This window comes from Lissotriton vulgaris, chromosome 1_1 (assembly GCF_964263255.1).
Source record: "Lissotriton vulgaris chromosome 1_1, aLisVul1.2, whole genome shotgun sequence".
NCBI lineage: Eukaryota > Metazoa > Chordata > Amphibia > Caudata > Salamandridae > Lissotriton > Lissotriton vulgaris.
In genome coordinates this window covers 1,330,694,350-1,330,721,755 of record NC_141685.1, presented here as the reverse complement: position 1 = coordinate 1,330,721,755, position 27,406 = coordinate 1,330,694,350, and the positions used below count along the sequence as shown (strand labels likewise).

Sequence of the window (27,406 nt, the reverse complement as noted above, 5' to 3'; positions counted from 1 at the left end):
TGCAGTCGCAAGAGATGGACACAGTTTTAAACTTACCAGTACGGCAGAGTTCGCATGGCTGTAAGAAACTGCACTGGCCAACAGCAAACTGCAAAGAACAAATCGCAAATATGTTTATAAAATGTAGAAGACTGACACTCAAGTGTAAATTTGGCAGTTACTACACCAACCTTCCAATTGAGAATACCATAGCCAGACTTAATAGGAGGAATAAGCCCCCGAATTTGTGGAAGCCTAGGCAAATGACAAACGCCTGACACTAAGTGTCATACACCCACCTCAGACGGGGCTCGGTCAATGCAGGAGCACACGGTGACCTGCCGGAGGAGCCACAGTGACTACAAGGGCTAGGCATCTCGGACACCCGCCGCCGCCTGAGCTGGAGGAGTCCGGACCGTGTACACTGAACTGTCTGGCAGGGGAAATAGTGCAAAAAACGTCCCGTATTTCTGTGGCTACATTGTAACCAGACGGCGCTATGGATAGAATAAAGTACATCTTCTCCTCAGGTCACAACACGGAGAGCGGGAGGATGGAGGTAGCTTGCAAGAAAGAAGGAACAAATTAAACAATGCAAATCACCCAGATACAAAGGAGGGAAGCAAGGAAAAGACGGACAAGTCTCAGATGGTAGTGCATGTACAGAATCTCAGAATGGCCCCCCGAGCCCTCTCAGGGCTCTAAACAATAACTGGGCGTCTGAGCCCTTCGGGGGCTCTACAACAAGAATGCTGGTAACGTTGGAGTCCTTCACGAACTCGAGAACAAGGTGGCCCCCTGAGCCTCGCAAGGCTCTCAGTACCGAACTGCCCCCAGAGCCCTCTCAGGCTCTAAACAACAATGGGTGCGAGATCGCACTACGGGGGGAGGGGCGGACACCGACTGTGTCCTGACGCCCCTCTCCCCTTGCAGGCACTCACCGGGTCCGGCGGCTGCTGGAGGAGAGCTCCCGCTCCTCGGGACTCTCCGGGGCCGCGGAGGGACGTTCTCTTTCCCCGGGGCTCCTCCTGTGCTCGGGAGCCTCGGGACGGTCGGTGCAGGCTGCTTCCTCCTTCCGGCTCTCTCCTCCTCCTCCTGCGATGACGCGGAAGGGGGCTCGGCCGGCTGGGCCAATCCCAGCGCGGCCTTGAAGGCGGGCGCTGCTTCCTCCTCTCACTCGGGGCCGCGGCGGTGAATACACGGAGCAATGCCAGGTGGGCACCGGCCTTAAATCTAAATATTAAGCAAGGTGGGCACTCGCTCGGGGTACCACAACAGCGGCAAGGTCCCTGGCAGGGTGGGCACCTGCCAGCGGACAAAATACTCGAAAATCAGAAAGTAAAGCGCTACCGGCCAAATAAGTAGGCAGGTGCCGGCAATGCCGGACCAGATTCAGGGGCGTTCCCGGCTTTTGGCTGACGGAGCGTTACGTAGCCAAAAGCCAAAAATTCTCGGGAACACCCCCGAATCTGGTCCGGCATTGACGGACAGGCCCGTCTTCCAATGGCTAGCCTCCATTTATGGAGCTAGCCAATAGAAGACACCACACCAGTTTGTTTAAGTCCCACATGACTGTTGTCCCCCGAGGACCCATACCCATTCTCCCCGATGGATGGAAGGCTTTTAGTGCCAGTCAAACCTCCCACAGATTTATGTCAAGACGTGTGTCCCCTGAGACCAGAGTAGTATACATACCTATACATCCATCATAACAGTTTGCTCTGGGTGAGGAAAGGAGAGAGGTCGGTCACTGGTCCAACTGCAGTCAAGCAGCCCCCACTGCAGAACCTTTGCGGTCTCTTCTGATGCTTGGATGTAATCAGACCGTAATCCTAGGTGCTGAGCTCACTGAGACTCCAGATTCCATTACAGAGCCCACATGGTGTAAGTTCTACAGAACGAATGGTCGAACAAGGGGTTAGATAAAGTCTAGTTCCAAGGTTCCAATCTCAAATTATTTGAAGGTTAGGATCCTAAATGGCCAACAAGTTTGCAAAGTATAAGCTCAGGAGGGATCCTGAATTGCTGAAAGTCCGGTGAGAAAACTAAAAAACAGCTAGACTGGAGTAACATGCATAGCCCTTTTAAGGGGAATCCCTCCTAGATAGATAGCCCATGGAGTGGAAATAAAATTGTATTAAAGGTTTGTATGAATGTATTCCATTTGCAGCATGCTTTTAAATCAAGTCTGCTTAAATGGTGCCCGTCCACGCTTTTACAATTGACTGTTGGAACCTTAGAAGTCCTCCCATTTTGTCTACCTTCAAAATACACACAATTTCATATGAAACCTCCGGCCTGCAATCAACCAGACAAGGAAAGAGCACTCCAAAAGCACACCAATGATAGCAGATTGTTCCATAAAACACAATGACAGCCTTAGAGTCAAAACTGTGTTCTTAAACTTGCCTTGAGTGGTGCCAGAAACATGCGTAGTATTTTCCTATCTTTTAAATACATCTCCAACACCAGAGATGCATATTGTGCGCCAATACCTTTTCTTGTATGAAAGAGGATTAAATTTTTTTTTAAAAAAAAAATCGCTTAAAGGGAATGAGTATTTTACAATTGAAGGAGCAACACCAGATGAACTAGGGCAATCAACAATTATCACTCAGGCAGTTAAGTAATGCCGATTTATGGCACACGAAAACCTCTAAACTTGAGGCTCATTTTATAGGGAGTAGGGATCAGCTGTGCTGTCAAGTTTCAAGGGTCCTGTAACATCTTACAATTGAAGTGAATGAGAAATTAATGCAAAAGCCTACATATGTAGGATCTTGAAAACATTAGTAAAAAAATTATATTGCTACAATTCTGAAATCGAGATTGTGCAAAGCCATCAAAAATAACACAAACACAGACACAGTTTGAATCAGCTTTATTTCTCTAATTCTGTGTGTTATTTCCATATCCCATAGCACCTTGGCAAAGTCAAAACAGGATACAATTGTGTATGCATTTCATTTTAACAATTAAAGCATGAACCTACTTCACAAATTTAAGGACAGACTGACAACAGGAATTAACTAGAACAGTGGACGAAACAGAAGACAGTTATTTGTTTCACCAAAGCTTCGTCATGTAGGGGAACAAAGAAAAATGCGATGCCAACAAGAACAAAAAAATCACTAGGAAGAGATGAGCACAGTTTTATGACAATGCAAGTCTTGCTGTAAATAAATAGTGAAATCCAAATTGGTTACCGATTGTAACTACTCTGCAACTTTGTTGCCTATGAGTTTCACGCTATGGATTCATATTGCCAATTGTAGCTGCAAAAATAAAATGTTTAGACAAGAACATACATGTGGAAAATGCCTGCTAAATGCAATTCCTCGAATTGTACAGCAAAAAATGGAAGAAAAAAACCACAAACAAATCACAAAGTCGCAACAAACCTCTCCAAATGAATTCTTGAAGCTTCTGCCATTTGGACACTTGAAAGAAAATGACCATGCCTAAGTAACCATGACGGCATTCTACAAAAAGATTGGAACATATATAATGTACACATTTAAGGATTTATGAACCAGTACGAATGTTGATAATTTTAAATGTGAGGAGAAGTGATTAAAAATTAGAAACAAATATTCTACTGCATAAGTAAAGCAATGAAAATTTTATAAAAACACTATTTCGCTCCCCAGCTTTAAGTGCATTGTTCTTGCATCACTGTTACACAATAGTGTTGGACAAAAAATATATCTGTGTGCATCTATTGGGAGACTAGAATTTTGAGATCCATTGACATTAATAAAACCGTAAATATTGTGGGGAACAATAAAGTGTAAAGAGAAAGCCAGCTGAATGCAGTCAAGCCCTAAATAGGAAAAAACTAAAGCTACCTCAATAAATGACAGTCTGCTTTACAAGAATATATTGTTTCCATGGTACTTTCCTTCTTTATTCTCCCACCACACACACTAAAACTGGGCTGTTACATATTATATTATGGTGATTCAAAAAAATAATCGGAATGTAATACACCACATTATACATCACATTTAACTTAGGGATTGAAATATGCGGTCTTTGAATTCCTTTTCCATAATAGTGGTAGCAACTAAGTTTTATAGTAAAGGAAAAAACGCCAATTAATCAACTTTTACCCCATACACATACACCAAAGGCTTTTCCATGGAACTTTAGCTGCAGATGTAAAATCAAGACGCAAGAAAACAGGGCCTTGAACAATTGCAACATTTAAGTAAGCTGTACTTACATATTTTTTAGTCAGTAGGATAGAAATTGATCACCCACATGCACAATCATCAACAAGCATTAACAAGGCTTTGCTGTTTATTAAACTGTCACAATCCTTGGTAAGTATGGACTTCTGAAACCTGACAAATAAGGGTGAAAATATTAAAAAAGCAGTGACTAAGGATACCTGAATTTGCCTGAGAGTATATCTGAAGAATACAACTGAGCTAGCAGCTAGCCAATCAAGGCTATGTGCTTGTCATGCAATATACTAAGTACTGCTGGAGAAATGGAACTTTTTACACAAAACAACTTTCACAGCCTTTATATTTACTTTGTCAGCTCCAAGGAAAGAAAATCCATATGGGAGGGTGGGAAATGCCAACTCTAAATTCTAGTAAACAAGAATCAAATAAATATTTTATTCATGGTGAGAGTCACAACCCTCCGTTCATTAGAGTATGCTGGAAAAGCCAAAACTGTCACATGTTTAACGGCATACACTGTACATAAGCCATAATTTGCTGCAGCAAAATAAACTATACACAACTGTAAAACGCTTAGCTCCCTAAAGTCAAGTTTTTCATCACCTTACACTCTGTAAGTTACAACAAATGAAACATTGTTTTACATCTATTAAAAAGAAAATGAAAAATTACTTTGTACACATTAGAAAATACTCAAGTACAACCTTGCAACTAAAGGAGGTTATTAAATTTACTGTATCATAAGACACAGCTACCTTACTTGGGTCAGAATTAACACATGCCAGTTCTGCTGATTTCAGCCAGCATTACGCACCTTGAAGGCAACTGTTTGCGAAGAACACTTAACAGTCCTTTTTAATCTGCACGCAGAATTAGCTCCCAGCTAGTGGCAGGTCTGAAGACATCTTTATCATAGATCAGGCTAATGACATACGTTAAAACCTCTCAAATTGAGCCAAAGTTCAGAAAAAGTAGCTTTCTTCCCAAAAATCAGTTTTGTGAAATGAATAAAGTAATTAAAATAACCTACAAACAAATGCAAAAAAAAGCTTGTTAGAAGATTCAAGCAATCGACATTTCTGGGTTAATGTAGAAGACAAAGCTGTTATGAATGAAAAAAAAAAGTTAGCAAGTACAGAAAGCTTCTGGTGAAGCTGCCTACAAATGATAAATACTAAGATGCTAACTGACAAAAAAGACTCAATAGGTCACAGTGATGTCATTTAACCGTCTATTTGACTATTTTTTAGGTTAACAATTGCATATAACTACCAAGTAAATCAATTTTCTTACAACTGAATTGTGTACATTTGGTGTTACAATCTACATTGCTTCACTTTCTAAAAACCTTTGCACTTTGTTAGCTCTTTTGGCAGATTAATGCAACATGGTTTTATATTCTATTTATTAGACGATTGTAAACCTCTTTGCTTAGTGCACAACTGTTGCAATTTAGCCATTATAAACAATATAAAATTACTTTCAAGTATCTAACTTATATCGTAATAAAATAATCATAAAAAAAACCTAACTGGCACACAGTTTCTCTTTAAATCGCAATTTTAAGTTGTCTGGGCAAAGAAAGTCAAACATTAATGTTAACTGAAAGCCCATTTCAGTATTCCCAAACAACTGTGTGCCACATGAGAACATACTGACTTATGAGGCCATAGTTACGAAGAAGGCAAGTAACCACAAGCTTACTAATCTCTGATTTAACCCTTATTTTACAACAAATGCACCTGCCTTGCAAAAATAATTCCTGCATACAAATATTTTCAGACTAGTCATTTTTAATATTCAAAAATGTGCCCAGGGTGAGATGCGAGGGCCAAAAGAAAAAGGTGGGCAAAAAAGCATAACATAGGCCTACTGCATATCCGTTGACCTTGCCTTGAATGAGCTTTAACATACACGATTTAATAGTCTGATGAATAATCCAGTAAAATCAAAGTTAAAACCTTTCCAAATTAATAAAGATCAAAGGAAGAAAACTTTCCAAACTACAAATACCATTCTACTATAGTAGTACATTCATTTTCAATCAGAGACTAAGTCATAACATTAACAGTGTCTGGCCGCAATCACACAAGAAACACACTGACCAGGCAGCTCAAGGTTTGCTTTGCAATGCAAAGCCGTAATGGCATACATATCCTACGAGCAAAACCTTAAATAGATTTTAAAAATTTCTAATTTTTACATAACTGCTTATTTCGCAAAAATATTTTCTTTCTCTCCATCATGAGAGATTTGTAATCTTCATTTTTAAACCCAGCCACCCCACCCTATCCTACCCACCCTCTACTATTTCTTATCCCAAAACTGATTTCTCGGCAGGATCTTCTGCAACTTAACATTCAAACTAAAAAAAAAAAAAAAAAAAAAAAAAAGAAATATACAAAAAATAATATATATGTATTTATATTTCAACTGGGATCCTCCAGGATTTTAATCACTTCTTAGAGATGAATTTGGGGTCCCGTTTGTCCTCATTTATGGCAGATTCAGTGGTTGCCGTTGCTGAATATTTCCTTTTAATTTCAGTCTGTTGCTGTTCATCAGTCCACAGTTCAAGATCAAATAAGAATTTATACTTTTACTTTGGTGATCTGGGTGGCACAAATTGTTCCTTGCCATTACGTCGATTGGCTCCCTGAGGCGATGGCCTGCGTCCAAATGGGCGCCTCTGTTCCCTGATTTTACCAGCACCCCCCCTCTGATTTAAACTGCTTCGTAGTCCGGAGGGATCCCTAACTCTTACTTCAAACTTCTCATGTAATCTTTCTGATGAAGTCTCAGGAGAACCATTTTCCTCATTTTTGGCAGGTGGAGAGACATTTGAACGAATCTCCCTCAGTGGTTGAGCTGGAACTGGAGATGGCTCCTTTGGTGGTTTCTGGCAAACTTCAGCGTAGCTTAGTTTTCTTGGTTCCTTAGAGGTAATACAAAAAATATTGCAATGTTTAAATGAAAACTTACAACTTCAGAGGTCAACAGAAACAGAAAAAAGCATGTGAAATTTATTGAAATATAAATTGCACTGCGATTAGGTATAAACAAATGCATACCCTGAACTCCAAAGTGTAGTGTGAATTTTCAATTAAAATAATTAGTAGCAAAGGTTAATAAATGCATTGCCAGAAGTCAATCTAGTCCACTAGAATACAATTTGCATAAATATACAGTCCTTAGAGTAAGACTTACTACCCTTCAAACAATTATTTTCTGAAGTAGGAATACGACAGTAGACTGTACTTTTAAAATTAAAAGGATTTCTGCTCGTAAAGTAGTAAGATGTTACAACAAGATAGTGCAGTAACAGCACCAAACTACTTGCACAGGTTATAAATTGGCCGAATGAAAAAAAAGAAACCTCACTTCAACAATGAAAAGCATATTAACAAAATTGTTTAAGCAAATTCTGAATCTATGAAGGGGGTTTAGGATGACAGTCTCAATCATTTAAAAGTCAACATGGGACCAACAGCTTAGCAAGCAATTGATAGTCACGAAATAGCTAAATTCACAAAATTCGGTAGCTTGTGCATTCACTTTTTTGTGTGATCACAAGTTTAACAGGCAAGAATACCATAACACCCCCCCTCCCAAAAAAAACCCCCAAAAGAATATTAACACATTAGCGCAAGGGTGCCAGGGTTTATATGGATTTAAATACTTCAATACAAAAGGAAGTGAATCAAGTTGCATAATCAGTGGTGAATGAGCAACAGATTGCATCCCTTACAGCATCCGTAGCAAGACAAGAGAAGAATTTTTTAAAAGAATAGTTCTCCAATAACTTCATGTTTTATTACTGATCCAATGACAAAGCAGAACAATTAATAGCTTCTAATTCCCGATTCAAAGATAAGTTGAAGAATCTTTTGAAAATCTACGCATCAAACCCCCATTTTCTCTCATGAAAGGGTGTCCCACTGCCATCTCTGTTTTGGGCAGTTAAGTGCCTTAGAGGACAATACCTGGAAGATTCCCCACAGATACAAAAGTTTATTTCAGGCACTTCAAAGCACCCACCATCAGGTTATTTTTCCAAATGTAGACCTCTGACAATGTGACAGTCCCTGAAGGTAATAGCTCAGCTGGTTCTTGATCCTTCAGATCTTTTGCTCCACACCAAGAACAAGTTTAAACCACACGCTACTTAGCATGCATCATGGCAAGTTGTCAAATGTGACATCAAGACTTTCACTATCTTGCAAATTTCACAGCAGCTTGCTGCACTTGCTCCTACATCAAAGCCTCCAGCATTAGGAGACTTAGTCTTTTCTCAGTTGTCTGAGGTGAATTCGAGTAAGTCTACAATGATTAATAAAATGTAGGTTGGCATCATGACTTCTCCCGATGGCCTATCGCAGACTCAATATAAAAGAAAAAAAAAACATTTCCCATGTTAATTCCCATAGTCTTTAGAAACACATGCAGTCTGAACAGCTGGACGGAATTACTTCAAATTTAGCAGAAAGGTACATTTTGTTCCAGATATCACATTTTATTTGGTGTAAATCCGTTCAGCAGTTGGATATTAAAGGAAAACCAAATTTGTATATTTGGGCTTATGCAGTACTTTTGAAGTATCCTAGTGTATTTTTAACACTCAAACTTTAGAAAACAATCACTGGATGATGACATCTCAAATTATATCAATGACGACATGAGTGAGGTCACTAACCAGGTCATGAGTAATGTAATATGTGAGGTCATAAGCAGTGCATTGCAGGGGCATAAGTTCTAGTTCTCTCAAGTAACTGCTGAATTTTAATGGTTTTGTAAAAGTGAAATCAGAACCTAACTAAAAAGGTCCCTGTAACCTTTGTTTTTCTCAGTGAATTTTAAAGTATTTTCATTCCTATTTTGTAGGAGGCTGGCTTAGTATATGGGGCACACTTCTTTAAGTGATGAACCTTGCATTAATCCAGGCAATCCTTTTTTGTGTTGAGCAGCCTACAGGCTTACCTTGGAGTGTGTAGCAGCTTGTTTTCCCAACTTTAATCAGTAGTGCAAAGTGCAAGTTGAATGAAAAACATACATATATATATATATATATATATATATATATATATATATATATATATATATATATATATATATATATATAAATGCTACTTACCCGTATGCATCTGTTCTTGGCATGTAGGGCTGCTGACTACACACAGATCTGAATGTCAGCAGCCCTACATGCCAAGAACAGATGCATACTGGTAAGTAGCATATTCCGTTCGAGGCATGTGGGCTGCTGAATTCATATCTGTGCATAGAATGTATAGCAGTCTCTCCTCTGCTGCAGCTGGCACAGGCAACCACCGCTAGCCTGAAAAAGAGTTTTGAGAACAGCCGTCCTACAGCTGCTTGGAGTGTACATCTACACAGTAGTGTTTTGTAAATGCATGTATGGTAGTCCATGTGGCTGCTCTATATATCTCCTCAAGAGGAATGTTTCCTAGGAAAGCCATGGATGCCCCCATTTTGCGTGTGGAATGCGCTCGTGGGAACTGTTAGGGTGCGTTTTGCCTTAAGGTAACATATTTGAATGCACTTAACTATCCATCTGGCTATCCCAGATTTAGAAATGGGGTTGTTGCCTTTGTGTGTGGTGAAAAGGCAACAAACAACTGTTTAGTCTTCCTGAAATCTTTTGTCCTGTCTATGTAATATAAGAGAGCCCTCTTAACATCTAGTGTGTGTAGGGCCCTTTCAGGTACTGACTGTGGATTTGGGAAGAACACTGGCAGTTCTATTGTTTGATTGATGTGGAAGTGTGATACCACTTTGGGGATGAACTTAGGATTTGTTCTAAGCACTACCCTATTTGCGTGAATTTGAATAGTTAGGGCTTGCAGCTCGCTAACTCTTCTAAGCGAAGTAATAGCTACGAGAAAAGCCACCTTCCATGTGAAGTGAAGTAGTGTGGCTCACTGGTTAGAGGCGGCAGACCAGAGAGCAGAGGACGGCCCGGGACCAGGGTTCGATTCCCGGCGCGGCAGGTTTCTGGACCAGGGTCAGCGGACTCGATAATTCTCTCGCCTCGGTGCCCACTCTGATCAGCGTTCACACTCGGCAACTCTGGGCATTAGCTCGCCTCATCTTCACTAACGGCCCCACCAGACCGCCGGGGATGCCTGGTCTCACCCTGGAGATACCCATTAAGGGACCATCTCTCAGGGAAGCCAGGAAGGGTTTCGCAGCGGTCGAAGCGCCTTGGGACCCTCCGGGTAAGTAGTGCGCTATATAAATGCCTATACATTTACATTACATTTACATGTTAAAAATTGTATTTCACATGAGTGTAAAGGCTCAAAGGGTGGCCCCATTAGTCTGGTTAAAACAACGTTTAGGTTCCAGACAGGTGAAGGTGGGTGTCTGGGGGGGGGGGGGGGGGGGGGGGGAGAGAAAATCACTCGTTTGAGCCCCTCTATGAACGCTTTAATTGCAGGCACTCTGAATAGCGAAAGGTGCTGCCTGTTTTGAAGGTAAGCTGCTATGGCAGCTAAGTGTATCCGTATGGATGTATATGCTAGATTGCAGCGGTGTAGGTGTAAAAGAAAGCATATGATATTTTGAATGGACGCGTCTAGTGGGTTGATGTCGTTGTTGTTACAATAAATGACAAAACGTTTCCACTTTGCTGCATAGCATGCTCTTGTTGTAGGTTTCCTTGCCTCCTTGATAATGTTCATGCAGTCAGGAGGTAAGTTTAGGTAACCAAACTCTAGGACTCCAGGAGTCAAATTGCAAGGTTCAGCTGCTGCGGATCTGGGTGCTGAATGTCTCCATGGCTCTGCGTTAAGAGACTGGGCGTTAGTCGTAGTCTTTGATGAGGCACCACGGAAAGTTCCAGGAATGTGGTGTACCAAGGTTGCCTCGCCCATGTTGGAGCAACCAGGATTAGCGTCATTAAATGCTGGGGCAGTTTGCGTGCCACCAGCGGTATCAACTGTGCTGGTGGAAAAGCGTAGGCAAATTTGCCTGACCAGTTCATCTATATCGCATTGCCCTGAGACTGCGGGTGTGGGAACCTTGCGGCGAAGTACTGGCATTTTGCGTTTTCTTGTGTGGCGAACAGGTCTATCTCTGGATGTCCCCACTGTTGGAAGTATGGTTGTAGCACTGTGGGATGAATCTCCCACTCGTGCATCTGCTGGCTGTGTCTGCTGAGCAGATCCGCTATTCGATTGTCCTTGCGTGGGAGTAGTTCCGCCTCGAGAAAGGTTTCTCTGGATGGCCCACTTCCACACGCTTTGAGCCAGATGTGACAGCTGTAGAGAGTGTGTTCCTCCCTGTTTCTGTAGGTAGTACATTGCGGTCATGTTGTCCATCCGGATCAACACTGTTTTGTTGCACAGATGTACTTTGAAAGCTTTCATTGCCATACAAATCGCCATGAGCTCTAGCAGGTTGATGTGCATTTTCTTTTGCTGCGTGGTCCATAGGCCCTGCACTGTGTGGTGGTGGACATGGGCTCCCTACCCTATCAGGGATGTGTCCGTTGTCAACACTATCTGTGGTACAGGCTCTTGGAACAGTCGTCCCTTGCAAAGGTTTAGTGGATTCCACCAATGCAGAGGTTTGTATGCACGACTGGTCACCAACACTAGGTCGTTTAATTGTCCTTGAGCCTGGTTCCACTGCCGTGCTAGGCACTCGTGCAGCGGACGCATGTGAAGTCTTGCGTGAGGGACTATGAAAATGCATAAGGCCATCATGCCTATCAGTTACATAAACACTCTGGCTGGGAGTGAGTGTTGGGGCCTGAACTTTTGGATGAGCGTTTGAATGCGGTTTATTCTGGCAGAATTTGGCTGCGCTTTTGCTGCCAGAGTATCTATCGCCGCTCCCAGGTACTGCTGTATGTGGGAAGGCTGAAGGTGGGACTTGTTGTAATTCAGCGAGAAACCAAGACTGTACAGGAGGTGAATACTGCGTGACATGTGGTTGGCACATTGCTGGGCTGACTGCGCTTGGATCAGCCAGTCGTCCAGTTATGGATAGACATGGATATGCTGTCTTCTGAGATGTGCAGCCACTGTCGCTAGGCACTTCGTGAAAACCCTTGGGGCTGTTACCCCAAAAGGGAGGACTTTGAATTGGTAGTGCTGATTTTGTATTGTAAACCTGAGATATTTCCTGTGTGCCGGGTGTATTGGTATATGGAAATATGCGTCTTTGAGGTCTAGTGTTGCGAGGAAGTCTCCTTGACGCAACAGTGGTAATAATTGCTGTAGAGTAATCATGTGTAAATGCTCTGATAAGATGTATTTGTTTAGGGGCCGGAGGTCCAAGATTGGCCTGAGAGACCCGGCCTTTTTGGGGATTAGGAAGTACAGAGAGTACACCCCTGTACCCTAGTGTTCTAAGGGTACTAGTTCTATGGCCACTTTTTGTAGCATGCGGATGACTTCTTGCTGCAATAAGTGTACGTGTTCTGCGCACATAGGACGGTATGTTGGGTGGTGTGGAGATTAGTTCTAGGCAATAGCCCTGCTGTATAATTTGCCTCACCCACCTGTCTGTAGTTATGTTTTCCAGACTGGCAGGAACTGCTGTAATCTTCCCCCGACCGGTGTTACATGGTCTGGGGGTAGTGAGAAGAAGTCACTGTTTGGTATTGGTAGAGGATCTGGTGTTATTTCCTCATCCTCTACCCGTGGTGTTATTGCCACGGATCCACCTCTACTGTTTGTTGTAGGTGTTTTGCGTGTTGCTTTTGTTGCAAGAGGTTTGTTGTGTTGAGCCTCCTCTTGCAGCTCCTCTGTTGCTGGAGCGACGAAAGGAGCCACCTCTGTATTGCTGTGATTGCAAGGCTCCCATAGACTTGGCTGTCTCAGTATCCTTCTTCATTTTGTCTAATATTGTGTCCACATCAGGACCAAATAAGAAATCTGGGTTTACAGGTTGATTGAGTAAAGTGGTTTGAATCTCATTCTTAAACCCAGAGATGCTTAGCCACGCATGTCTTCTGAGCTGGACACTGGTATGGATAGCCCTGGCTGCCGTGTCTGCTGCATCTAAGGCACATTTGATGGAGGCGTTCGATATAAGCTTCCCCTCTTGTATTAGGAATTCTGCCTGTTCCTTATAAAGGTCAGGTAGATGCTGGAGAATGTGCTCTAATGTGTCATAGTGTGCCCTGTCATATCTGGCTAACAGGGCTTGTGTGTTTGCAATTCTCCATATGTTAGCTGCTTGAGCAGCCACCCTTTTGCCCGAAGCCTCCAGAATCTTAGACTCCTTGTCTGGAGGTGGAGCTTCACCAGAGGCTTGTGAATTAGCACGTTTACGTGCATTGGATACAACCAAAGAGTCTAAAGGCAGCTGTCCCCTAATGTATGTAGGGTCCACTGGTGCTGGCCTATATTTTCTTTCTATTCTAGGGTTAAGGACCCGTGCCCTGGTTGTTTCCTTAAATATGTCCCCTGCGTGTTTAAGCACCCCTTTTAACATTGGTAATGTTTTGACAGTTTTTTCTGAGGTGTTGAAAGTGTCAAAGAGGAAGTCTTCGTCAATGGGATCTGCATGCATCTCCACATGGTGATTGTATGCCACTCTTTCTACTAACGCATTGAAGGCAGCTGTGTCCTCTGTAGGCCAAGTCTTTACAGGGTATGCAGTATTATCTGGAATTGGCTGAGAATCTCCAGGATCTACAGGGTCAGACCATGGTTGATTGTGTGTCCTGGTCAGTGTCCACTGGATAATTGTATTGTTCATTGTCCTTATACTCCCCATAGTCATCTGTGCGTGTGGGAGAATATGTATAAGTTTCTTGCACATATGGTGTGATAGGCTCAAAGAGAACTGGAGATGTTGAAGTGTCTTTCTTTTGAGTGGTATTTTATACGACTCATGATAAGTGTCTGGTCTGATTTTCCTTTTTAATAAGGTAACTCTACCAGTATCGGGGTCAACATACAGTTTTGACTGTTCCTCTGCTCGACGGACCCCCTCGGTTCGATCCTGGTCTTCGGCTCGAGTGTTTTTGTGTGCAGTGACCTTGGCTTGTCGACTTTGTGTTTCGGTTCGACAACCGCCTTCTGTTCGGGTCCTTTGTTTGTGTTGCTTGGCGTCGACATCGGTCTCGTCGGTTCAACGGCCTTTAGCTTAAACATGGACATGGGTGTACTGGCTCTCGGCTCGACAACCCTTGCATGTGACCCAGAAGGGTCGACGACCCTTTTCTGCTTGGTCGGCTTCGATGGATCCACACTTTTGGGTCCGAAGACTGTAAAGTCTATCAGTTTCGGTTTCTGTTTTGCTTCCATTACTTTTGGTTTCGATTTTCCCAAAGTTTGGTAATGTCGCACCAATGGCTCTTGTATTATATTCTTAGCGGGGCTTAAATGCGGGGCTATAGAATCGATGTTTTGATCTTGGCTAAGGCCTTCCGGCGATGCCTCGACCTGAGCCTCAGGAAGTGCATCAGTAAATGTATTGGGCTCTGTATTCACGGTTGGCCCAGTGTCCTCGCCAGAGTAGTGTCCGATGCCTGGATCGTCGTCCCCTACCTAGATGAGGTCTTCTTCGATGTAGTAGTTGGAGTCATGTTCTGACCCCTGCTCAGACTGCTGATCTGAGTCTTCAGCTTTGACGACCTCTTCGTCGTCTTCAAAGATATTCTCTGGCTCAGGCGCTGACTTCTGCATCGTCTGCCTCGCTGCTCGTCGAACCCGAAGTGCCTTTTTCGATCGAAATTGTCCACAAGCTAAGCAGTCGGCTTCATTGTGTCTTGGAGATAAACACTTGTTACACACCGGGTGTTTATCTATGTGTGGGTATTTAGAGTTACAGTTGGGGCATCTCTTGAAAGGACTTCGTTCCATCAACGATCGGTCCTTTGGTGTTGAAAAGGCCACACGGCCCGATTCAACGTCCCGAGTAGAAAACAGGAATAAAGTTGTCGGCACCTATCGAATAACAATACCGACGACCCCGAAGGCCTTTAGAAAGTTTTAATCGATTCCGAACTCAGAGTTACGAAAGAACACCCGAACCCAAGGGCGGATAAAAATAATCTGAAGATGGAGGATGCCCAATGTGCACTGTAGTCCGGAGGAGCCACCTATCTCGTGATACTTCGAAGACTCTTCCAGGACAACAATGTGCAATCATCCGGGCCCAACACTAGGCGGCGATCTATGCAGATATGAATTCAGCAGCCCACATGCCTCGAACATACATACATATACATATAATACACACACATATATATATAATACACACACACACACACACACACACACACACACACACAAATTACCTACTGGCGATAGCCAGTAGGTATATATAGTTAGGATTTTTTTCCTATGGGATTTCTGAAAATTCTATGTCTAATAACTTTGGCGTTTGTGAACGGAATTGGCTGAAATTCAGGAAAATGGCACATTTTGTTTCTGAGCAGCCCCTGAAAATTGGGGGGGGGGGGGGGGGGACTCGTCAAGGGGGGGCCGAGAAAAAAGGGGGGTCCCAAAACGCGTTTTTCCCATGCATTTTTCCATAGGGCGGTTGGACTCACTTTTAGCTCGAACGGCTGAATGGATTTACATGAAACTTGGCAAAAATGTAGATATGGTTTGCCCGACGTGCCTTTGCTATGTCTCAATATATGTGCTACAGTGGATTTTGAGAAATTAACGTTTTAAAAAATATATACATCTGTGACAGCGTTCCGGTTAGCGCCCCGGTTCGCGTACGGGACGCGTCACGGAACTTCGCGAAGCGAAGCCGATTGGCTCTCCGGTGTCTGTCAACATTCTAAACAGTCCGGAGCGGCCGCCATCTTGTCTCTCGGTAAGATCGAGAGACAAGATGTGGTGAAAAACGAAGGAAAGGGGGCAAGGTAGACCCCTCCTGACCCCTAGGATTGATGAGGGGGATATTAAAGTGCCCCGCGGGGCAAAAAATAATAAAACATTTTTGGCGATTTTTCGCCGTAGAGGCGCTTCCCGGTACGCTAACCAGGCAGCGTAACGGGAGTCTGAGGAGAAGCTGATTGGCTGTGAACATTGTAAACAGTCCGGAGCGGCCCCCATCTTGTCTCTCGGTAGGATCGAGAGATAAGATGTGGTGAAAAACGAAGGGGGAAATGAAGGAAAGGGGGCAAGGTAGACCCCTCCTGACCCCCTAGGATAAATGAGGGGGATATTAAAGTGCCCCGCGGGGAAAAAAAAATAAAAAAACAATTTTTGCGATTTTTCGCAAAAGAGGCACTTCCCGGTACGCAAACCGGGCAGCTAACCGGCAGCTTAACGGAATTCTGCCATCTTGTGTTTTTGGAGCGTCCGGTTCGCGTACCGGGTAGCGTTCCGGTAAGCGTAACAAAGGGAAAACCAAGAGAAACAGTAAAAAAATTTTTAAGGGGGTAGATTTCCACCAAACTTGGCAAAATTGTAGGGACTGTTTGTTTGATGTGCCTTTGCAAGGCCTCAAGATATGTGCACGTGTGGATTTGGTCTAATTAAGGTTAAAAAAATATATATATCTGCAAGCGTGCTCCGGCGCGCTCACGTTACGGGTTTTGCTTGCGCTGCAGAGCCGATACGTCACGGTTATGAGACGCGTCATGAGGCGTCTCACGTGGCTACATGAAACGTCACGTAATAAAGAATATATTTTACAGCTATAGATATTAGCTTTTAAAAAACCAATGAAATTCACTGAAAAAAACCATAGGTTATAGACCATATATAGTTAAGAATTTGCATTTACAAAACCTTGAAAATTCACTGAAAAAACCATAGGTTAGAGACCATATATAGTTAGCTGGACATTTTATTGACATAAAACCAATGAAATTCCATATATAGTTAGTTGCACTAACTATATATCGCGCACCCGCAATCCACTGCTGATGATGTCACATATTACATCATTCATGACATGGTGTGGAGGTATGACTCCAAGGCATTTGATACCAAACACGATAGGTTTCTATGCAGCGGTTCGACTTAAAATTTACAGCACAGTTATAATGCACCTCTACCTAGATGTCCAGCTGAGTCACAGACAACCCGGGAGAATGATCTCCGAAGCCTGCAGAAGGGTTCTGCTCATGAAGGGGAACCCCCTCACATAAAACCCAGCACACTGCCTTCAGGATTGATAAGGCCAGCTATAGGGGTGACTTCTACGCTTTAAGTGTAGTGACCTAAAGATATAGTGAACCTACATCTAAAGTAAGTAGTTCAAGCACCAGCTTGCACAGGCTGCAGTAGCAGAACTGTACTTCTATTTTGCATGGGCTCTCATGGGTGGCATAATACATGCTTCAGCGCATGGGAGACCCCTGGGGTGCCTAAGCCCTGGGTACATGGTACCATATACGAGGGACTGATAAGGGTACCCCAGTATACAATCTGGAGTGTACCAAAGTACATGCATGTCAATTAAAAGGAGAAAGCAGATAAACTGGGATTCTGATTAGCAGGCTCCCAGTCAGACTAGTTAAACAAGCATTTGCAATGCAATAGGTATCGCATTAGGAAAGTTTGAGCCATTGGTATTCTAAATTACACATTTTTTATTTATGTGTTGGTTTTGAAAATAGCGAAATTAATAGCTTTGTCATTTACATGCCAATAGTTTTTAACTTTTGCAAATGTGACACCTGTAGCATTTGAGGCAGTACCCAGTCACACACAACGCAAAAGCAGAAGGAATACCCAGCAGGCTGCCGACGACGCATATTAGGGATTCTACCCTCACAAGTAAGTGGCATACTGTCGCAAGGGACACCCTTCTTTTGGTTAAAATCCCGCTGTGTCCGCGCTACCTCACCTTGCCTAAATACCGGACCCTTTTTTCTTCCGCACGAAGATTACATGCCGGCATTGTACAACCTTGCTAGCATAATAGCTTAACACCACAGACTGGAATCTACATGCCAGACTATAAACACCACTCCCAATAAGTAACCCGCTGTTTTTAGACTTAAAAAACAATGTCCCTTTCCTCTTGATGAAGTGCTACAACTTTAGAGTGCAATAAAAGATGACTTAATTCACCCAAGTCCACCCCTTTTACTTAACTCTTTACATCGCTGTGCACTGTGTGTCAACTAAACCTGCGTTACAAATGTTAAACACCCGAGAATATAGATAATGGCTTGCATTACTAGCACTGTGGAGAGAAGGCAATGAGATGGTTGCGGCAATATTTCGTACCTTAAAATCTGAACCCTTGTTAAGTAAAGAAATATATTTAAATGCAATCTCATGAATATAGCGTGGAAAAATTTCTAAAAATGTTAATGTTGTATTAACAGATTCACATTTTGAAAAACCGGATTCTGTTTTGGAAACTAGCACAAATTATGAAGAAATGTAAAGAACAAACTATATTGTAAATAGGTATGCAGCAGTAACTGTAAAGTCTTTTCTCTCGCTTTACATCTCTCTGGCATGTTATTTTGATCACTTGGAACTACACTATTCGGTGTAACCTGTTTAAGTTTGATCTTTTTGAATTTTTTCCTTCCGTCAATAATCTGACTTAGCACACTTATGACTAATATATAAAACTCTTAAAACACTCACGGACTACAATCAGAGGTCAATGGTTCTTGCTCCCATGCATCCACCTTCTTTTATGCTCCTAACTTGCCACCGGGGCCTACCTTTCCACTGATCACAAATCAGAAACCTAAACTAGGAAACTACACTAGCGTCTTTCTATCTCGCACCACTCGCGTTTTCCTTTTCATCTCTTTCTCACGGGTATTGGGGTCAAAGGTTAGTGCTTTCAAACCACTTGCGTTCATATATGTATTTCTGATCTCTTACAGCCTTGAAAAAGCCCTGGCGCAAATCGCCACAGGGGCGAAACACGTGTCGGCTGTTCATGTTTTTATCTAAATTAATAAAGAGCAATTTTTCTACACAATATGGACTTCTGACTGACTATATGAACAAGGATTCAGCCTAAGGACATCAAGAATTGGTGCTAAACACACTCATTACCCCCTTTCTTTAAGTTTACTGTTCAAAAACTCAAGGAGGTCCAGAGTTTTTTTGAGTGTGTTTTCATTACAAAAACTATGTGAAAACTGATATGGACTTGGACTTTCCTGTGGACCACTTTCTCTCTCTAGAAACCTGTAGCATTTGTAATGCAATATGTGTTGTATTTACGTGACTTAGATGTATTGATGCACAAGTTACTACTTGTGTAACGATATATCTGTAAGAGACATTAGTTAGTGATAGATTCCTTACCTTAGAATATCCCCAGGCGTCAGACTGGATCCGGAAACTTTTGCGTAGCAATACCCCTGCGCGCTGGTAGGCGTCGTCTGCGGCTCCGCGTCCGTCGTCGGCGTCGTGAGCGCCGGGATGACGTCGTCGGAGTACTTAGACGGCGCCCATGCGCGCTGACGTCAGTTCTGACACACAGCTTTTCCGCGCCAGATACGCAGAGCCATGATAGAACTAACACTGGTGCCATGAAACTAGGGCCCTGAAAGGGGATGACCTTAACCCTAGATATCGGTTCGCAGAACGGGGAGGATGGGTGGGTCGGTAAGGAATCCATCACTAACTAATGTCTTACAGATATATCGTTACACAAGTAGTAACTTGTGCATCTGAAAGAGACACGTTAGTGATAGATTCCTTACCTTAGAATAGATACCCCAGCAATACCAACCCCGGTGGTGGGTCTGCGAACCAATATCACACCAGAAAGTCCTGGAGGACGGAACGGCCAAAGAAGCCATCCCTCCGGACTTGACTGTCCAGGCAGTAGTGTCTTGCGAATGTGTGCAGCGAGGCCCACGTAGCTGCCTGGCAGATGTCCTGCAGGGGGACACCGCTGCCCAGGGCAGTTGTCGTTGCCCGAGCCGAGTGAGCCCGCAATCCAGCTGGGGGCTCCTTCCTCGCCATGGAGTAACATGCTTGGATACACAAGATGATCCACCTAGAGATGGTCCTCTTGTGCACAGCCTTACCCTTCTTTGCGCCCACGTAACCAACAAAGAGTTGGTCATCCACCCGGAATTGGCGTGTGCGATCTAGGTAGTAGGAGAGCGCACGTTTTGGATCCAGACGGTGGAGCCTCTCTTCCTCCTTCGAGGGATGCGGAGGCGGAAAGAAAGTGGGCAAGGTAATGGACTGCCCGATGTGGAAGGCTGTAACAACCTTGGGCAGAAAGGAAGGTCGTGTACGTAACACCACCTTGTCAGGATGAACAGACAGGAAAGGTGGAGAAGAAGAAAGAGCCTGGAGCTCACTCACTCTCCTGGCAGAGGTGATGGCAACCAGGAAGGCAGTCTTCAGAGTAAGGAGACGAAGAGGACAGTTATGCAGTGGCTCAAAGGGAGCACACATCAGATAAGTGAGAACAAGATTCAAGTCCCACTGGGGCATCACGAAGGGAACAGGAGGGAACATGTGCGTGACGCCCTTCAGAAATCTACTTACAATAGGGGACTTGAATAAAGAAGGCTGATCTGGTAGCCTCAAGAAGGCTGATAGAGCAGAAAGGTACCCTTTAAGAGTGCCCAGAGCAGAGCCCTGCTGGGCAAGGGAAAGAAGAAAGAGCAGCACTTCCGAAAGGGGTGCCGAGAGAGGATCCACAGCCTTTGCTGTGCACCATGCCACAAATCTGTTCCACCGGCAGGCGTATACCGACTTTGTGGAGGGACGCCTGGCTGCCAGAATGATATCACAGACTTCAGGAGGCAAGTCAAATGGCCTCAACTGCCGCCGCTCAATCTCCAAGCTTGTAGGTGGAGACTGGACAGGTTCGGGTGCAGGACCGTCCCCTGCTGCTGCGACAGAAGGTCCTCCCGAAGAGGCAGACGAATCGGGGGATCGACTGACATGCTGAGTAGCTCGGGATACCAGTATCTTCGTGCCCAGTCCGGAGCCACAAGGATGACCTGGGCCCGATCGCGCCTGATCTTCTTCAGCACTCTGGGCAGAAGTGGTATAGGCGGAAAGGCGTACAACAGACCGCAGCTCCACTCGCGATGAAAAGCGTCTCCGAGCGAGTGCCGCCTTGGAAATTCCAACGCGTAGAACTGATGACATTGCGCGTTCTCTTCTGTGGCGAATAGATCTAACCAAGGCTCTCCCCACTGCCGAAAGAGACCTTGCGCCACGTCCGAGTTCAGACGCCATTCGTGATCCATCATGCACCGGCGGCTGAGTTCATCCGCCCTGGCATTCAGAGAGCCTGCCAGGTGTTGAACCACCAGGGTCACGCCCTGATGTTCCAGCCACTGCCAGAGGCGCAGAGCCTCCTGGCAGAGGGTCCACGACCCCACCCCGCCTTGCTTGTTGCAGTACCACATGGCGGTGGTGTTGTCGGTGAACACTTGCACTACGCTCCCCCGGACAGAGGGGAGGAATGCCTTCAGTGCTAGACGAATCGCCCGCAGCTCCAGAAGGTTGATATGGAGCCGGGACTCCGCCGGAGACCAGAGGCCTCTGATCTCCGCCTCTCCCATGTGGCCTCCCCAGCCCTGGAGGGACGCGTCCGTCACAACTACGTGCTCCGGTTGGGGTAGGGAGAGGGGTCTGCCACTGACCCAGTCGCGGTCCGTGAGCCACCACTGCAGTTGTCTCGCAGTGCCCTCCGAGATCAGGACATGATCGGACAGGTTGCCCTGATGCTGGGCCGACAAACTTCAGGTCCCACTGCAGAGCCCCCATCCGCCACCTGGCGTGACGCACCAGAAGGATGCAGGAGGCCATCAGTCCCAGAAGCCGTAGCGTCAACCTGACCGAGACTCGGGATAACGGCTGGAAGATGGGAACCAGAGCCTGAATATCCCGAACCCGCTGCTCGGGTGGGTAAACCCGAAACTGCGCCGAGTCGAGAACCGCTCCGATGAAGAGGAGCTTCTGAGAGGGACACAGGTGTGACTTCGGCACATTGATGGAGAACCCCAGCAAGTGCAGGAGGTCGGCCGTAGTCTGGAGGTGGCTGACGACTGTCTGGGGCGAGCCCGCCTTCAACAACCAGTCGTCGAGGTAGGGGAAGACTGATACCCCCTGCCTGCGCAGATGGGCTGCGACCACCGCCATCACCTTCGTGAACACCCGTGGGGCGCTGGTAAGGCCGAAGGGGAGCACGGTAAACTGAAAGTGCTCTTGGCCTACCGTGAACCGCAGGTAACGCCGGTGGGCCGGCAGGACCGGGAAGGGGAAATAGGCGTCCTGCAAGTCCAACGCTACCATCCAGTCTCCGGGGTCCAGGGCAGCCAGGACCTGAGCCAAAGTGAGCATCTTGAACTTCTCCGTCCGGAGGAAGCCGTTGACGTTCCGCAGATCCAAGATAGGGCGTAGGCCCCCTTTGCCCTTCTTGGGTACCAGAAAGTAGTGGGAGTAACAACCACGTCCTACTTCTGGCCCAGGAACGCGCTCGATGGCCCTCTTGGCCAAGAGGGCCGAAACCTCCTCTTGCAGAAGTTGCAAGTGATCCCCCGACACACGGTGGTATTTAGGTGGCATGGATGGAGGGGATGACTCGAAGGGGAGGGAGAAGCCCCTTAGGACGATTTGCAGCACCCACCTGTCCGAAGTGACTGTATGCCAGTGGGAGAGGTGATGGCGAACCCTGCCTCCCACAGGCGTCACATGGGCCTGAAAACTCGGATTAGGAAGGTTTTGAGGCAGGGGCTGCTGAGGGAAGTGTGGACTGGGCTCGCCGCTGTCCCCGACCACCGCCACGGCGGTTCCCACGTCCGCCACCGCGTTGCTGGACATTCTGCGGCGCGTGGCTGACGGTACGTGGTGGGGCGCCCCTTCCGTGGCCACGAAAGGAGCGAAAGGCACCCGATTGCTGGCGTGGGGCCGTAAGGCCCAAGGACTTGGCCGTGGCCCTGGAGTCCTTGAAACGTTCCAGCGCATGGTCTGCCTTGTCGCCGAAGAGGCGACGGCCATCAAACGGCATGTCCAGGAGGGTGGCCTGGACATCGGCCGAGAAATTGGCGGACCTCAACCAGGCGTGGCGTCGAACCGCCACCGTTGTTGCCATCGCCCTGCCCAGTGAGTCCGTAGTATCCAGTCCACACCAGATAGAAAAGCGTGCTGCATCTCGGCCGTCCGCCAGGGCTTGGCTGAGTTTAGCCTGGACCTCCTCCGGGCATCTAGGCAGCACCTCCGCAACCGTGTCCCACAGGGTGTGGGTGTAGCGGCCCAAGAGACAGGCGGAGTTCACAGATCGCAGCCCTAAGCTCACAGACGAGAAAACCTTCTTCCCGAACTGTTCATATCTCTTGGATTCCCTGTCGGGCGGGGCCGACGGGAATGCGGTTTGGGAGTTAGAGGCCTGGATGACAAGACTCTCGGGGGTGGGATGGGTGGACAAAAAGCATGGGTCGCCCGGTGCCGGGCGGTAGCGTCTGGCCACGTTCCTGTCCACAGGCGGGCCTGTGGCGGGCTTGGACCAAGTGCCTAGAAGAACGTCACACAAGGCCTCATTGAACGGCAGAAGGGGCTCCGCGGAGCCGGACTGCGGTTTGAGTACCTCAGTGAGGAGATTAGTCCTCACGGCCGCGACAGGGAGCTGAAGGTTTAGGGCCTTAACTGCCTTCGTCAACACTACGCTGTAAGCAGAACCCGCCTCCAAAGCCACAGTCGGGGGCGACGTAAATCTAGTGTCTGGCGAGGTGTCAATACCACTGGCCTCCCCAAGCTCATATGTCCAGTCCTGCTGTGACTGGCAATCACGTGCCAGAGGGTCCTCGGACCCCTCCCACTGCTCCTCGTCACCTGGCTCCTGGAGACCAGGATCAACAGCCAGGGCCTCCTCGTGGAGATAGAATTCTCCAAAGGCCGTCGGAATCGGCGCCCAGCCGACTCCTGAGTAGGACCGTAGGAAACATTGGGGGCGGCAACCACATCGGCTGCCGGGGACGACACCTGAAGGGACGGCGCCGGTGAGGTCGTAAGGTCGACCGGCGAGGTCCCGGATCCGGAGCCGGATCCAGCGAGGTCGCGCGGCGCCGGGACCGAAGTCGCCAGCGGCGCCGGGGCCGAAGCACCCGACGTCGTCGGGGCCGAAGCGCCCGACCCGGAAGGACCTCCAGACTGAGCCGATCGGCCCGAAGGCGCCACGGGAACCGACTGGGGAGGGAGGGCCCTCATGGCCATGAGGTACCTCTCGACCTCCTCCTGCGACGCGCCGTGCTCAGGGACCCGAAGGTGTGGGGCAGGCGGCGACGCTTGCGACTCCCGCGGAGCCGCGTGGGCGGTGTCGCCCGAGTCCCCGGCCGCATCATGCGAGCGTCGGGGCGGGTCGGAGGATCGATGGTGTCGCTCCGACCTCTCATGCCTCTTACCTGAGGACTTGGAACCAGACGATCGGTGTCCACTCCCGGAACGTCGATGACTCAGACCTCGCGACCTGTCCCTCGACCTCCCGTGGGACCGGGACCTGGAGCGGCGCGGGGCCGACTGCCTCAGCTCGAGACGCTTGCGGGACCGCTCCCGCCTAGCCTTCGACGTCAGGGCCCGGCAGTCGGAGCAGGATCGGTCGTCGTGGTCGAGGCCTAAGCACTTCAGGCACCGGCGATGGGGGTCCGTGACCGACATGAGTCGGCCGCACTTCGAACAAGGCTTGAACCCGGGCATCCCTGGCACCGATAGTCGAGACAGTCGACTAAAGAGAAGATCAAAAAGGATCAAAATTTTCAGTCAAAAAGTGACTGGGGGTAGAGCTTCTTCCGGATCTGCGCTAGCTGGCGCGGAAAAAAGAAGAACTGACGTCAGCGCGCATGGGCGCCGTCTAAGTACTCCGACGACGTCATCCCGGCGCTCACGACGCACACGACGGACGCGGAGCCGCAGACGACGCCTACCAGCGCGCAGGGGTATTGCTACGCAAAAGTTTCCGGATCCAGTCTGACGCCTGGGGATATTCTAAGGTAAGGAATCTATCACTATCGTGTCTCTTTCAGATATTGCAAATAACAATGCTTTAAGTTTTTTTTACATAATTAATACTTAAAAGTTATTGTAATTTATAATGGCAATAGCTTAAACTTTTGTAAATAACTTTTGTAAAGATTATGTTCAGTGTATTTTATTGTGACGAAAATCCAAGAACAGAAGTGAAATATTAACATCTTTGTGACATTTGTAATAAAGCTTGAAACATTGAGAGGACATATTTGAACCAGTTGTTGAATGGTTGCACAGATTGATGCTGTGGTGGCGCTGAGTCATGTTGTGGTGGCGACTAGTGGATTCCCGACGCTTGTGGATGCCTGACGCTCCTGGTTGGTGGACGTCTGATGCTTGTGGATGCCTGATGCTTGTGGATGCCTGATATAGAGCTGGTGGGGGGCAGATGGGGTTTGCAGTTGGTGAGGGTGGCAGAGGTGGTGGTGCATTGGTGGTGACAGTGGTGCTCGTGGAATTTTTAGTGGGAGAACATGTTGGGTGTTGTAGTGTTAGTGGGGCTGGCTGTGTTTTTAGTAGGAGAGCGTGGTGATGACTGTAGTGTTTGTGGGTGGTGAATTGGCGGTGATGCACTTGTGGGACTAGTGTTTATAGCGAGAGGCTCTGATGGTGGTTGTATTGCTGGTGGGAGTAGTAGAGGTGGTGCCAGGCCCACCTCCTTGAGTGTCCCTTTCTTCCCTTCATACTTGCTAATCAGTGGGGTTTCGGCTCAGTATAAACAAGTAGGATCCCTTCGAGCCTAAGACCCTGCTCACTGAGTAGCTACTCTGCGTATGTATAATGCTTTATTTAATCAAGGCTTGTTTGTCGTGGACTGACCTTGGCCCGCCGTGGGTGACTGGTTTAACCTTGTTTTTGGCTGCACGTGTGACCTTGGTCGCGCCTTGATGCCCTGCAGACACATGCAAGCACCCCCTTTCGCTCGAGGCCACTAGTAGCCTTCTCAGAGTGATGCGATTAGCCCATACCCGGGGAGATGGGGACAGCTTTATCCCATGAAAGCCTCTTAACATAAGCAGGCCAATAACGGCCAAAGAGCCTGGGTGTGGGCCGGAGAGAGAGAGATCATGGTGAGCCAGGAGAGAGCGTGAGAGTGAACAAGCATGGATAGCGATGGCTAGAGATGGAAGAAAGAAGGGAGGGACAAAGTAAGGAGAGAGGGTGGATGGAGAGAGTTAGGGGCAGAACGGGGGAGGGGCACAACGTGTGGAGAGGGGAGAGGGTGAGACGCAGAGTGAGCTGTGAATGGATGGGGAGGGAGTGAGAGGAAGGGGGAAGATAGGCAGAAAGTTTAGATAAAAGAGGTGCATATATCGGGGGGGAGGGGAGCAGAAAAGCACGAGGGGAGAAGAAAAGCGCGAGAGGAAGAGAGCCCAGGAAAGAGGAGCGCAGCGAGGCACAAAAGTGTGTAAGGAGAGAGACGCAGGGGAGCGAGAAGGAGAAAAATGGAGGCAGTGAGACGAGAAGGAGAAAAGTGGAGGCAGTGAGATAAAAAGATTGCAAAGAAGAGGGGCACAAAATGTGAAAAGAGCAATAGATCAGGAGAAGGGAAGGGAAAGAAGGTGGTAGATGGGGTGCAACGAGAGCGAAAACTAGGGAGGCGGGGGAGCGGATCCCTTTGAAGCATTGTCTCGCGGCCGTGAAAGTGAATCAGCAGGGATGTAATTAGGGGGGGGGAAGAGAAGTGAGGCCGAGCGTGCGCTGGGGTGAATGCCTGAGGCAGAGCGCACGCTGGGGAAGCTTCAGATGCCTATGGGAGGGAGGCTGATGGGTTCGATGTGGACACGCGTTCCGCACGAGTGCACCACATGAACTGGACGAAATCCGCGATTGTTTCAGAGCTTGGTTTGCCCTCTATACTCTCGTCTATTTATCGCTTACGGGATAGAATAGTCGAGACCCAAAACAGTGCATCATTTTTATAGTAGAGTGTACATTTAGTGTAACAGATGAAAGTTGTTTAGCCTTTGCACAGCATGTCTGTATAAATTTTACTATCCATCTTGAAATGCCAGATATAGAAATTGCTTTCCTTAAACAAGGAGGTGCAAAGGCAACAAACAATGGTTTTGTTTTCCTAAATGATTTAGTCCTATCAATGTGATACATTAATGCCCTTTTTATAACTAAATTGTGTTACACCATTTCTGCAACGGTCAGATTGTGGGAAAACATGTAAATCAATGGATTATTATGAACACTGGAAACTACTTTTGGTAGAAATTTAGGTTTAGTTCTAAGCACTACCCTATCCTTGTGTAGTTGAAAGAAAGGCTCTCTTAGGGTTAATGCATGAATTTCACTGACTCTTAG

The 27,406-nt window shown here is 46.7% G+C and overlaps 1 protein-coding gene across 2 annotated transcripts in view; it reads right to left on the bottom strand.

Annotated features, from left to right (window-relative positions):
- Positions 1–2,843: 2,843 nt before the first annotated feature.
- Positions 2,844–27,406, bottom strand: part of LARP4 (La ribonucleoprotein 4) — a 331,711-nt gene continuing 307,148 nt past the window's right edge. For both annotated transcript variants that reach the window (XM_086966264.1, XM_086966274.1), the window contains one exon: positions 2,844–7,107. In XM_086966264.1, the coding sequence (XP_086822390.1) occupies positions 6,772–7,107 (336 nt within the window). In that variant the 3' untranslated portion in view covers positions 2,844–6,771. The remainder of the gene's footprint in view (positions 7,108–27,406) is intronic.